General features: G+C 44.2%; 1 protein-coding gene across 2 annotated transcripts in view; it reads right to left on the reverse strand.

The window, feature by feature from the left end:
* Positions 1-826: 826 nt before the first annotated feature.
* The window catches only part of XIRP2 (xin actin binding repeat containing 2), a 190,051-nt gene continuing 177,408 nt past the window's right edge, over positions 827-13,469 (reverse strand). For both annotated transcript variants that reach the window (XM_066575911.1, XM_066575912.1), the window contains exons 8-9: positions 2,269-2,402; positions 827-957 (exon numbers count right to left, since the gene is read on the reverse strand). In XM_066575911.1, the coding sequence (XP_066432008.1) occupies positions 2,308-2,402 (95 nt within the window). In that variant the 3' untranslated portion in view covers positions 827-957; positions 2,269-2,307. The remainder of the gene's footprint in view (positions 958-2,268; positions 2,403-13,469) is intronic.

The following is a 13,469-nucleotide window of genomic DNA, read 5'->3' on the forward strand; positions in this document are numbered from 1 at the left end:
TGTGATATTTCAGCTTCATTTTTCTCCAAATCCACAGTCTTATTTGTAACAGGATCCCGACAGAAAGTTTCTTTAGAAATACAAAGATTATTATCCAGTGAACTCAAGTCACCTGTCTCATAGGTTTGGATTTTCATAGTTAAATTGCCTGCAAAATAAATGTTGTCAAGATGAATCCTTGGGTTATCTAATTCCAATTCCGATCCGTTGATGTTCCCTGAATACACTTTGACGTTGGGCATATTCAGTAGACTTTCTTTATGTTCTGTATAAGGAATATTGCAATTATTATTATTATTGTTGTTGTTAGCGTTTGGGTTTGTATGGTTTTCTTCCTCCTCTCCATCAATTTTCGTAACCTTTACCAGACCATCTACATTTTTCATTTCTTCCTTATCCAAACTTGCAGCACTAATTCCAGAAAATCTCTTCTTGTCGCTTGAGAAGCTTTGAACTTCACCCACAACATCTTTCCCTTCTCTATATATATTAGCTGTTTTTTCACCTTCAGGTTTGCCCTGTTCTCCTCCTTCAGGAGGAGGCCTTACCACATCTACATCCTTCATACCATCCTCAGGAGGCCACTTTGGTTTGCTTACTATGACTTTCTCAACCACAGAATTTTGCCTACTGCTTTCTTCTGAAGGAGGCCATGTTACACTGAGTTTACGCCTATCGCTGGATGTCTTCAAATTGACAAAATCTAAACTACTGGTTTCTTCATCTAAGTTTACGCTTTGAGGATTACTTGCCGTGCTTGACTCCTTAACTAATGATTTATTTTTGTCTTGTCTTTCTGCTCGAGGATCAGCATCTGTAGACTTCACTTTCAGATTCCATCGTTCTTTGTGGGGTTTATATCCAAAACCTTCATCATAATTTCCTTTGGATTTGAAGAGTTGTTTAAAGTGGGGCTTGCAGTATATATGTCCATGGAGAGATGCATAATTTCCTAAACTGTGTTGAAAGTTGAGAAAAATGTAGAAAACAATTGCAAATATTAATAATTAATTAATAACACATCAGGCATACGTCATGCATATCCTATTTGAGCTTAAAGAGGTCATCTGATGATCACCTCATATCTGGCCTCCGAATACCCTGGCCATAAAGCAGATGAGTGACTAATCATGTAATATCTGAAAAATATGCTTTTAGCACATAATGCCCAGGCTGTCATCTCCCCAATTCATACTGTCTGCACTGCCACAGTCCCAAATCATCATATAAATAAAGGCACTAAATACAGCACCTTCCTCTTCACAGGCTCATCAGTCTGTGTAGACACAAAGGGGTTGTCCCTAGAAATAGACTTATTTCAAAAGATCCAGTTAAGCCGATTTGCTAAACATTTACAAAAAGTTTAATTTAGTCTGAACTAGTTTGAATAGAACTGGAAATTCACCAACACTCCTAAAACTGGTGTATGGCACTGTCTAAGAGCTATAAAAGCTCCACAAAACACTCTAAGAGCGCTATACACAGCTCTTAGACAGTGTTATACACCAGTGTTTGGTATTAGTGTTGAGCAAACCGAACCAGTAGAGCCCTGTTTTGGGTAGAACTTTGCTAAAAACGTAGTTTTGGTTTGTTGGAAACTGAACACTTAGTAAAGTTCGACACGAAACAAGGTTCTACTGGTTTGGTTCACTCAATACTACTAATCAGTGAGAGTCCAATTACTGAGATAAGCAGTGATCATTAGAACTGGGGTCCCACGTCGCTCCACATGAATGGGACATTGGAGGAGCTATGTGCTCAATGAGATTGTCAAAGAGAAGCAGACTACAGCGACTATCTCCACAGTACCATAGAGATGAATGGAGCAGATGAATTGCCAGTTACGATTGGCTATCTCTGAACATACAGTTAGGTTATGTCTATATGATGCTTTTTATGTAAGTTCAATGTAAGTGTGTAGAGGTTTCCAGATACATATACCAAATGCATCATTAGGCTTCCATTATCTCAGCATATATCAAAATAATGGAGGTATACGCCAACATACTTTTTTAGTAACATAGAAAAGTGTAAAGAATATATAGGTATCCCAAAAGAAAAATATCAAATGGTAAAAGTTTCTTTACCATTTTTAACATGGGAGGCTATGGTTAACTTGTGTGACATACATACAGTATGTATATGTTGGAGGTTCACTTTTGGCACAGGTTTGGAAATTTCCCTGCTGGACAGTATGTGCAAAATGGAAAAAAAAATGCAGAATATAAATTCAAGCACAATAAGCATATTTTGTAATTATTTATGTACCTTAATTTACTTTTGCAGTGGTTGCAACAAAAGCAGTTTTTATGAAAAGTCTGCTTGTCTGCTACCAGGCATTCCATTGGGTAAACCTTCTTTTGACAAGCCATGCACATTTCCTTTTCCTGAGGAAGCATTTTCTACAGGATACAAAAACAAGGCATTTCAGTTTCACTATAAAGATCACCAGATTTCTGTATTATCATTGCATGCTGTTATTTCAGTGCACACATAATTCTTATAGCTCTGAAGAATGATTCTCAAACCTAAGACCTTACCTTACCTGTCCAACAAGGTTATGACTTTGCCTTACATTAAAATGTCTATCAAATTTTGCAGAACACGTTTACTATATTTATCCCAGTATCCAGAATAGTGTTAGAAACGTATCATGTATCTACAATAGACTAGAAGGACCATACATCTGGCATGCAGTACAGTATATGAATGCTTTATTTTACCATGATGGAAGACAAACATAAATAGGAATCAACTTTAAGGAGGTATTCCAGGACACACAGAAAAATGTTAAACAGGCTTAAAATGAAATAAAATTGAATACTTACCTATTCCGACCGCTCCCTATCCAGTGCTGCAGCCCAAGTACCCACCACATGGAACCGGGAAGAAGCAGTGGGCTGTCACGTGCCGTTCATTGCAGGTGACTGCTCAGCCAATCACAGGCAAACACAATTCTGGGATGTATTAAGAGAAGCATAGAGTCTAGATCATGTGAGGTCATTATCCCCCTCTACTCTTCTTTAGTCAGACCTCATCTGGAATACTGTGTCCAGTTCTGGGCACCCCACTTTAAAAAAGACATAGACAAACTGAAGCAAGTTCGGAGAGGAGTTACCAAGATGGTGAGCGGTCTGCAAATCATGTTCTAGGAGGAACGGTTAAAGGATCTGGGAATGTTTAGCTTGCAAAAAAGAAGGCTGAGAGGGGACTTAATAGCTGTCTACAAATATCTGAAGGGCTGTCACAGTGCAGAGGGATCAGCCCTATTCTCATTTGTACAAGGAAAGACTAGAAGCAATGGGATGAAACTGAAAGGGAGGAGACACAGATTAGATATTAGAAAAAAACTTTCTGACAGTGAGGGTGATCATTGAGTGGAACAGGTTCCCATGGGAGGTGGTGCGTTCCCCTTCAATAGAAATCTTCAAATAGAGTCTGGACAGACATCTATCTGGGATGATTTAGTGATACTGCATTGAGCAGGGGGTTGGACCAGATGACCTTGAAGGCCCCTTCCAACTCTACAATTCTATGATTCTTCCATGGCCGCTAAAGCCTGTGAGTGGCTGAGTGGACACCTGCACAATGAATGGCATGTGACTGCTGGCCACTTCTTCCAGGTTCCATGCAGCCGATACTGGGAAATTTTCAATTTTATTCCATTTTAAGCTCATTTAAAATTTTTTAAATGTCCTGGAAAACCCCAATGCATCATTGTCCATTATCAAAAAAGTATGACATGATCATGATGAGAATGGATTATGTGGAAACCGAGTTAGACTTTACGCACATGGTAGAGCCAGGCACATAGCTTATATGGTGGGTATAGGTACTACATGTGGCACCAAATCGTGCTCTGTATTGCACCATAATGTGGAGTTATTCTCTCCTTGAAGCAATGCTTCTAGGGAGGAATACGGCCTCCGATGAAACATGGCACATTTGAAATTAGTGCTATATGGTGTACAGTATGGCCCCATAGACTTCTGTTTGTCATCTATTACGGCTCCATGCAATTCTGTGTTTGTATGGAACCATAATATGGCTAAATAAGAGTGTTTACAGTTTTTACAATAGGTGTTAAATATATGATGAGCGATCATGATAATGGCAGCTCCAGAGTTCCTTCTTTGAGCAGTGTGCATGCATGGCTACCGCTCCATTCACTTCTGTGGAAAAGACAGAGATGGCTGCGTGCATTGACCTGCCAAATGTTATGGAACAGAAACTAATATTGTGTAGGACCCTCTTTGGCCAGCAAAATGCAACAACTCTATATGTCACAAATTTCTGTTGCGCAATGCTATCTAGATAACCATGATATTTGAAGGTGCAAGATCTCTGGCACGAATGAATTTCTCCACCACATCCTATAAATGCTTGATTGAGGTCATGTCAAGTGAATGGGCAGGCCACACCATTCGTAGGAACTCTCCAGAATGCTCCTAAAACCAATTCTAGAGAACTTGGGCCTGATACATGGTCCGTTATCCTGCTGGAATATCCCATCATTGTGGAGGTAAGTGAAGTCCATGAAGGGCTGAAAATGTTTACCAAGCAGTGAAATTTAGCAAGCAATATAGGAGTGGAAATAAGCTAAACTGGGTGGACATATGTCTTTTTTCGGCCTAACATATTATTTTACTATGTAAGCACTGGTCAATGATGTGTTTAGGAGGACCAGTAAACTCAACCCATGCCATGAGAATCCACCCTACACCAATATGGAAACACCACCAACCAGCACAATGCCTTGTCCACAACTGGGGTCTATGGCTTCATAGAGTTTGTGCCACACATGAACCCTACCAGCATCCTGAAGCAATTGGTACTGTAACTCAACAGACCATGTCACATCTTACCAGTCCTCTAGGAGCCAGCTCGCAACCTCACAAGCCCAGGTGAGGCACTATGCCTGATGTTTTGGTTCTTCAGCTTCCATTTCCCATGGAAGCTAAATAACACTGCACTGTAGGATAAGTGTGTGTGGCTTCCTGCATTGAATGTGGATGTGATTTCTTTTTTTTTTTAATGTTTTTTTTCAAATCAATTTTTATTCACATTTTTGTAAACATATAACAAAGGGGGGAACATATACAAGTAAACTCTGATACTGCTGAGTAAAGTACAAACAAATGATATAGAGTGCAGGGCGTCTCGCTCTCCTACCCATGCCATCCAAACAATCGACCCAGTTAGGGAACCGCCAATTAGCACGTCCCCTTTTCTATTCTAGGCAAGGATGACAGCAAATGGAGGCGGGAGGCCCTCTTCACATCTCGACCAGAGCAGGATAGCATTAAAGTAAGGAAGAGGTGGTGGGGTAGTCGAAGGGGAGACAAGGGTGGGGAGAGGGATAGGGGAGTACGGAAAGTGATACCTTGTTGGTTCAGTTCACTACTGCCAATACGTCCAGGAGTCTCAAATCGCGCCACGGAAACCAGATTTCCAAAAATTTGTCATACGAATTGTTTTGCCAACTCGCCAGCTCCTCCAGATTATAGATCATGTCGACTTTTTCCTTCCATTGAGAAAGGGAGGGAGGTTTCTCGCACCGCCACTGCAATGGGATCAGCGCCTTTGCTGCGTCAACTAGATGTGCTATTAACTTATCCCTACGCGGATGGAACGCGGAGGACGTCTTCCATAAAAACATTATTTCCGGAGTGAGGCGGAAATTCTGTTTAATCTTTTCCAGCACCTCCACTACCCCCCTCCAGAAAGGTGTCAACTTCTCGCACGTCCACCAAATATGCAAATATGAACCTGTTTTGTCATTACACCTCCAGCATCTATCGTGGTCTGCCAACCCATACGCACACAACCACTGGGGAGTCCTGTACCATCTTATCAATAATTTATAATGCGATTCCTGAGCCAGAGCGCATGGAGAGAGCCCATATGAGGTGTAGAGGATGTTGTCAACATCTTCATGTGACAATGATATGCCCAGTTCTTTTTCCCAGGATACTAGGAACGCTGGTTTAGCTGTGGGATGTGGTGCAATAAATTGTCGACGAATGTTAGAGATTTTTCTAGTTTTTGAGCCGGATTCCATTAGAGAGCGCTCAAATGGGGTCCGCGGTCTGGTCGATCTATGTATCCTAATAAATTCTTTCAGAACAGTTTCGACTGTAGCTCTAAGGAGAAAGGAAGGATTCCACTCCGGGAGCAGCGAGATTAATATTTCCCCCGCCGGTAAATGTGCTAGGTTCTGTAGTTCTCCTATTGTGAGTTCTTTGAATTTCGTCCAGACCGCGGAGGAGACTGGGTCTAATGATAGATCCATCAGCCTATAAATGAGGTTCAGAGGAGAAACCGGGGAGGGGGTAGGTGCTAAGATTGCTCTTAAGTCATCCCATACCTCGCATGGGCCTCTCAAGAGGAGATTAAATTCTCCGGATCTGTAACTGCTCCTTTTAGGGTACCATAAATCCGCTTGGGATCCCCTGGTGCTATTGGCTGTGGCTAATTTAGGTAGAAGGCCATCCCTTTTAGGATGTACTAAGTCCATCCAATAGCCTAGCTGCGCGGCCCTGTAATAATCTTGGACATTCGGGAGGTCCATGCCACCCTCACGTCTTCTTCTAATCATTAGGCTATAAGCCAGCCTCGGCCTCTTCTGTCTCCATACATAGTTCGTAAACATCGAACGTAGTGTTCTGAAAAAACTAGGTGGGAGGTAGATAGGTATCATCCTAATCCTATACAGGATTGTTGGCAAAATATAAGATTTCAATATGTTCCTCCTGCCAAACCAGGATATGAACGGTATATCATAGTTTGTTAGTAGCGTTTTGACCCGGTCTAGGAGAGGAACAAAATTGGCCTTATATAGGTTTTTGAGCTTCTTGGGAATCTTGATACCCAGATAGTCTAAAGATGTCTCAGACCATGTGAAGGGGGAGGCATCCTTGCACACCACGTACCTTGAGTAGGGAATAGAGATGTTGAGGGCTGTGGATTTCTCAAAGTTGATCTTAAAGTTTGAGAGTTTACCAAACTCCTTCAGAAGATCCACAAGTCTAGGAAGGCCCGTTTCTGGTTTTGTAACTAGGAAAACGACATCATCTGCAAAAGCCGCCACAGAGAGTAGCATGTTTCCAATGGCCAAGCCCGTTATGTTGGGGTCCTGTCTTACTTGTAGCAACAGAGGCTCCAGGGCCAAGATAAAGAGAGAGGGGGACAGGGGGCAGCCCTGCCTTGTTCCATTTTTGATGTCAAATGCCGGAGATAAGGAGTCGTTCACCTTCAATCTGGCGTAGGGACAGGCATAGAGGGAGAAAATAGCTAAGACGAACTCTGGCGGGATATTGTAGTGCAGCAGCGTAGACCTCATGTATCCCCAGTCAACCCGGTCAAACGCCTTTTCGGCGTCCGTTCCTATGAGGGCCAGAGGGATATTGTGGAGTTCGGCGTAATTTACCGCATGCAGAAGCCTTCGGCAGTTATCCCTGCCCTCCCGTCCTCTCACGAACCCCACCTGTTCTGCATCAATTAACTTGGGGATAAATTTGGACAGTCTCTCCGCTAGTAGTTTCGCCCATAGCTTGACGTCCAGGTTGATTAGGGATATGGGCCTGTAGCTGCTGCAGAGGGCCGGGTCTTTATTTTCTTTATGAATTAAAGTTATCACTGCCTCTTGTGCCTGTCTGGGAAGAGAAGCTCCCGCCAGAAGAGCATTGAATAAGGAGGTCAATCTGGGAATTAGTGTCAGTTGGAAAGTTTTATAATAAGGCAAGGACAGACCGTCGGGGCCAGGACTTTTATTGGGGGGGGATGCAGCTATTAAATTTTTAATCTCCTCCTGTGTTACGGGTGATAACAGGGAGAGGGCTTCCTCATCCGTTAGTTTTGGCAGGGGTAACCGCTGCAAGAAGGTATCAATTATATTTTTTGATTTGGATGGGTCGTCGGTGGGGTGATGAGGTTGGAGATTGTATAAATCTGCATAAAAGAGTTGAAACTCTTTGGCGATCCCTGCAGTGGAGGTGACTATTTTCCCCGTCCTATCTTTTATAGATGAAATTGTATTTTTAGCCCGAGCCTTTTTAATTAGTGCCGAGGTGAGCTTACTCCCCTTATTGCCTTGGATGTACACAGTGTGCCTCCAGTAAAGATGCTTTTTATTGAATTTAGCATTGAGGCATAACCTGAGGTCTTTCCTCAATTCCGTTAGTTGGCTTAAAACCGACTGTGTTTGGGAGAGTTTAGCTTTTTGCTCTAGTTTGGCGATCTGTATAAGCTTATCATCAATTTCTTTCTGGGCTTTCTTCTTGACCCTGGAGCCTAGCGCTATTAGCAACCCTCTGACATAAGCCTTATGGGCCTCCCACACCATAGGGACACTCACTTCTCCTTGGGAGTTGATCTGGAAGTACTCCTCAATTAGGGCGGAAAGGGCAGATGTATCTTCCTTATTATCTAATAAGGAGGCGTTCAGCCTCCATCTCCACTCCCTAGGACGCTGGTGTGCAGGCTGCAAAGTTATATGTATTGGTGCGTGATCTGAGATGGTGGCCGTATCTATTTTTGCCCCCTTCAGCGATGTGAGGAGACTAGAGGAAATCATCAGGTAGTCCAGTCTTTGAAAGGTACCGTGCACCTGTGAGAAGAAGGAATAATCCTTGTCTATTGGGTATAATAGGCGCCAGGCGTCTATCAATTCCAGCTCTTGTAGTTTTTTAATCAGTTTCTTCAGTTTACGCTGAGAGATATGGGAACGACAGGTGGAGGAGTCCAAGAGAGGATTCATGGTGAGGTTCAGATCTCCTCCGAGGATTATCTGTCCTGTTGCAAAATTTTTTAGGACTTCCAACTGTGCTACCAGCCACGTTACCTGGTCAGTATTCGGTGCGTATAGGTTGGCCACCGTGACTCGCAGGCCATTGATGGAGCCTTTTAGATACAGGACTCTACCATCACCGTCTGTATACTGTGAGTCGCACACAAAGTTGACGGATTTGTGGAATAAAGTTGACACCCCCCTGGAGGCTGATGTGGTGTGTGAACTGTGGAAGTGCTGGGGGAATGTCTTACCTTGCAGCGCGAAACACCTGTCCCCCTTGAAATGCGTCTCCTGAAGAAGTACTATTTTCGAACCGTATCTCCTGAGGAGCTGGGCGATGTTATGTCGCTTCGCCGGCGCGTTGAGACCCCGGACATTGAACGAAGTGAATCGCAGGTCGTCCATTAAAGATTACTTAAGGTGAACAATGAAAAAAAAAACAATTAGTTATGCACAGGTATCTTCCTTTGGGGATAGGAGGGGGGAAGGAGGAAGGGGAGGGGAAAGCCGAAGGTATGAGGGGGATGTGATACACAAAGAATAAAAAGAGCGGTACAAACAATAAAGCTTAGAAAATTACTTGTAATATCAAATAAAGTTGCAATTAACTAGGCTGGAAAATTCAGCCAGAGGGTCTGATATAAATCAGAGCCCTCTCTTGGGGGCGAGCCAATTAGGTGTTGCCGTGGCAAGACCTGTTCTACGGCTATAGGTAGTTGGCTTGATCTGACAGGCACGGTCGGGGAACCTGTCTCGTTGGGGAAACAGTTATTACAATAGATCTAGTACAGACGGATAATAATATGCAATTCTCGCCATAGTAGACACCACTATTATTATCATCTTCATCTTATTCGCTAAGCTGTTACACTACTAGATCTATAAACGTGCGAACAAGAAAGTTGGGTGGGGGTCACCCTCAGTCTCTAACATGGGACTCAACTTCCGGACTCTGATAACGTCGTCGTCTTACCGCCCGGACCCGGCAACCACACCTCCGAGGGGAAACGGATAGTCTTTCAACGAGCTTCCATGTTAAACTCTTCCTGAGGTGGATGCCTCGTAAGGCTCAGAACGCCGGATATAGGCGAGCAACAGACTCGCAATAACAAAACGCAGGGAACATATCCTTCCCCTAGGGAGCTCAGGCGTCCAACTTATCCAGATCTTCCCTTGATTTCTTTTTCTTGCCCCTAGGGGACTTATGGCTTGTAACTGGCAGCCAAGTCTCTGGCGTCGGCATCACAGAGAACCTTGGAAGCTCCGGTAGCGGCATCCAGCTCGGTACTTCCACGGGATCGATATTCAGTAGCTGCCAACACTGCTGAAGCTCCTCAGGGGTACGGATGTTTATTTTGCGGCCCTGGTGATTTATTCCAAGACCAAAAGGGAATAGCCATGCGTACTTTATCCCTTTGCTTTTTAGCGCCTCCAATAACGGTCGCAGCAAGCGACGTTTGGCCAAGGTGGACGGGGCCAGATCCTGATAAATTTGTATAGCCGCGTCCCCAAACTTTAAGTCCTTAGAGACTCTTGCGGCTTTAAATACGTCACTGGTGTCCGTAAAGGAGAGGATTTTGCACACTACGTCCCTCGGGGGGTCAGATGCAGGGGGCAACGGTCTGAGCGCTCTGTGTATGCGTTCAATACAGATAGCTGCTGCTCTGTCCTCACCAAGGAGCTGACTAAAGATGGTTTTGGCCACTTTGTTTAAGCTTTCAGCTGCCCACGACTCCGGGAGCCCTTTTATACGGACATTATTCCGTCTATTTCTATTCTCAATATCCTCCTGGAGTATTAAGGACTTATTGATCTGGTTGTGGTGCTCTCTGATAGCTTTTTCCATGTCAGTAGCGTGCACCGTAATGGCTGCCGCCGTGGACTCCAGCTCCTCCACCCTGCGGCCCATGTTTTTCAAATCTTCTTTAATTTCTAAGCTTTCAGCTGCCCACGACTCCGGGAGCCCTTTTATACGGACATTATTCCGTCTATTTCTATTCTCAATATCCTCCTGGAGTATTAAGGACTTATTGATCTGGTTGTGGTGCTCTCTGATAGCTTTTTCCATGTCAGTAGCGTGCACCGTAATGGCTGCCGCCGTGGACTCCAGCTCCTCCACCCTGCGGCCCATGTTTTTCAAATCTTCTTTAATTTCTAATAAGTCTGCCTTCAGGGGATGCAGAGCCTGAGAGAATAATTCCCTCATAAAGCTCCTGGACACGCTCTCTCCCTCCTCTCCATCCGATGAGGCCCCCTCCTCCCCCTCCTTACTGTGTGCTGCTGCGGAGTCTGTAGCCGGCGCCATCTTAGACAGGGGACGAGGTGAGCGGGCGCCCCGCTCCTTGAGGTAGCGCTGCATGTCAGCTTGTCCCCGGGCGGCTCTGGGGGTGCTCTGCGCTTCCCCTCCCTTCTCCTTGCCGGTCTTCCCCATTTTGGCTGCTTCTGCTTGCTGTGACAGGTCCCCGCGGGTGCCGGTGAGACGGAGCTCCGGGATTAGGACTCCATCTCCTGCAGCGGTCAAGCCACGCCCCCCGTGGATGTGATTTCTGCAGGAGATGCTCATCTGTTCACATGGACAATTCTAACCATACACCACTGGTCACAATCATTAAGGCACCCGTGGATGGTCACTGTGCTGCCTACTGTGGGTGATCATGGGTTCAATGACAATTTCCCAGTACACACATGACACTGAATCAAGTAATGTTAAATTGCCTGCACAACTTAAGAGATGAACTATCTCATCAATCTGGCACCGATAATTCTGATAATTCACATCACCTTGCCATGAGCACGCTGGCCATGTTCAGCCTCACTCACAAGTTAGAGGGGTTTTCCAGGGAGAATACTACTGATGACCTATCCTTAGGATAGGTCATCAATAGTTGATTGGCTGGAGTCCATCGCTCGGGACCCTGACTGATCGGCTGAGTGGGTGCGTGCTGTCAGCGCCGCAAATACACAGAGGTCGGGGCGGAAGCAGCATACGTCTCAGCTCCAATCTTTGTGTAGTGGCCGGCGCTCGTAACTGCAGGCATGGCTCTCATTGAAATCAATGCGAGCCGTGTTTGCAGTTACCAGCGCTGGCCACTACACAGAGGTTGGCACAGAGATTTCCACTGCTTTAGCTTCGACCTCTGTGTATTTACGGCACTGACAGCGTGTGTCCGCTCAACTGATTGGTCAGGGTTCCGAGTGACAGACTCCAGCTGATCAACTATTGATGACCAATCCTAAGGATAGGTCATCAATAGTATTCTTCCTGGAATACCCCTTTAACACTTCACAACTTCTACAGGTATGGGTATTCCCAAGCCATCATTTCAGGTAATGCCACTTCATAATTAATTTATATACTGCTATCCCATGACTTCTGGCACACCAGTGTAAATGCTGCATTGAAACTTTCTACAATACATCACTACTTAAGAGCCAAATGATAACTAAATTCCCAAGGTTGATCCTTCATATCATTATGCACCTTCAAGGGCATTATTTTGCTTTTAACATAGCCGGCATCTGTTCCAGTATTATGCGCCAATTAGAGGAAACTGCCCCGAACCTAACTTACTTTATGTTAATGCATATTCCATGATAAAAGACGTCTTTGAGAATATTGACTCAGACTTGAAGTTCATTAAAAGAGGGTCAGACAATGTTATTTGAGAATATCAAGATGCCAGTTACAATAACATCACTCAATACTACTTTTCAGCCGTTCTAAGACAATCTAATGATGTTGCAGTATGTGCGGCATTTTCCTGAATAATTATATTGTATTGATTTATATTTAGTCAGACAGTAAAGCTCTATAGAGTATTCTATATCATAACAGCACTGATCAAGGAGACAGAGACTTAACTGCAGGCTTAGGTGGAGTCTTTTGTATAGCAATGACTAACCTAGTATTAAATGCTGGAAGTATCATTCTAGTATAGTTTGCAATGTACAGGCAGAACTGATGCCATAATTACGGCTGCATCAGAGCAGAACTAAAAGGTATCACTATATCATGTTTTCTTATCTGTGGCTCTGCAAAGGACTGTGGGTAAACCTACTGAAATAGATTTAGCTTGAAATAGTGAACAAAAAGGGTATATTTGCACTCATCTGCACATTGGCACTACATCTTCTTCAGCTTCTGCGGTATTACAACCTGTAGAGCCAGTTTGGAGACTCTTACTATAGTGGATCTGCTGTCTATACAATTTAAAGGGGTTGTGCTAGGCTCACAAGTTATCCACTATCCACCACTGAGACCCCCACCCATCTCAAAAATGGGCATCCCGTGTCCTCCTCAGCCTTTTACTGTGGAGATGCTTCTCTCTCTGCAGTAATGTCAAAATAAATGGAGCGCTGCTTGAGCATGCACAGTTGACCTTCCATTAATTTCATTAGGGCTGATTGAAATACCTAAGTGCTTGCCGCTTATTTATTTCCACAGTCTCATTGAAAGTGAATGGAGCGTCAGCATGCTTTGCATAAACAGCAATCCATTCAGTGTCCTTCTCATTATGGAAGGTGCAGTAATACCACAGTGAGGAAAGTGGTGGACATGTAACACCCTGGTTTTGGGATCAGTGGGGGTCTAGATGGTAAGAACCCCACTGATCAACATGTTATCCCCTATCCTTTGGATAGGGGACAACTTGTGATCCAAGTTACAACCCCTTTAACA

The sequence above is a fragment of the Eleutherodactylus coqui genome, chromosome 8 (genome assembly GCF_035609145.1).
Source record: "Eleutherodactylus coqui strain aEleCoq1 chromosome 8, aEleCoq1.hap1, whole genome shotgun sequence".
Classification (NCBI taxonomy): Eukaryota; Metazoa; Chordata; class Amphibia; order Anura; family Eleutherodactylidae; genus Eleutherodactylus; species Eleutherodactylus coqui.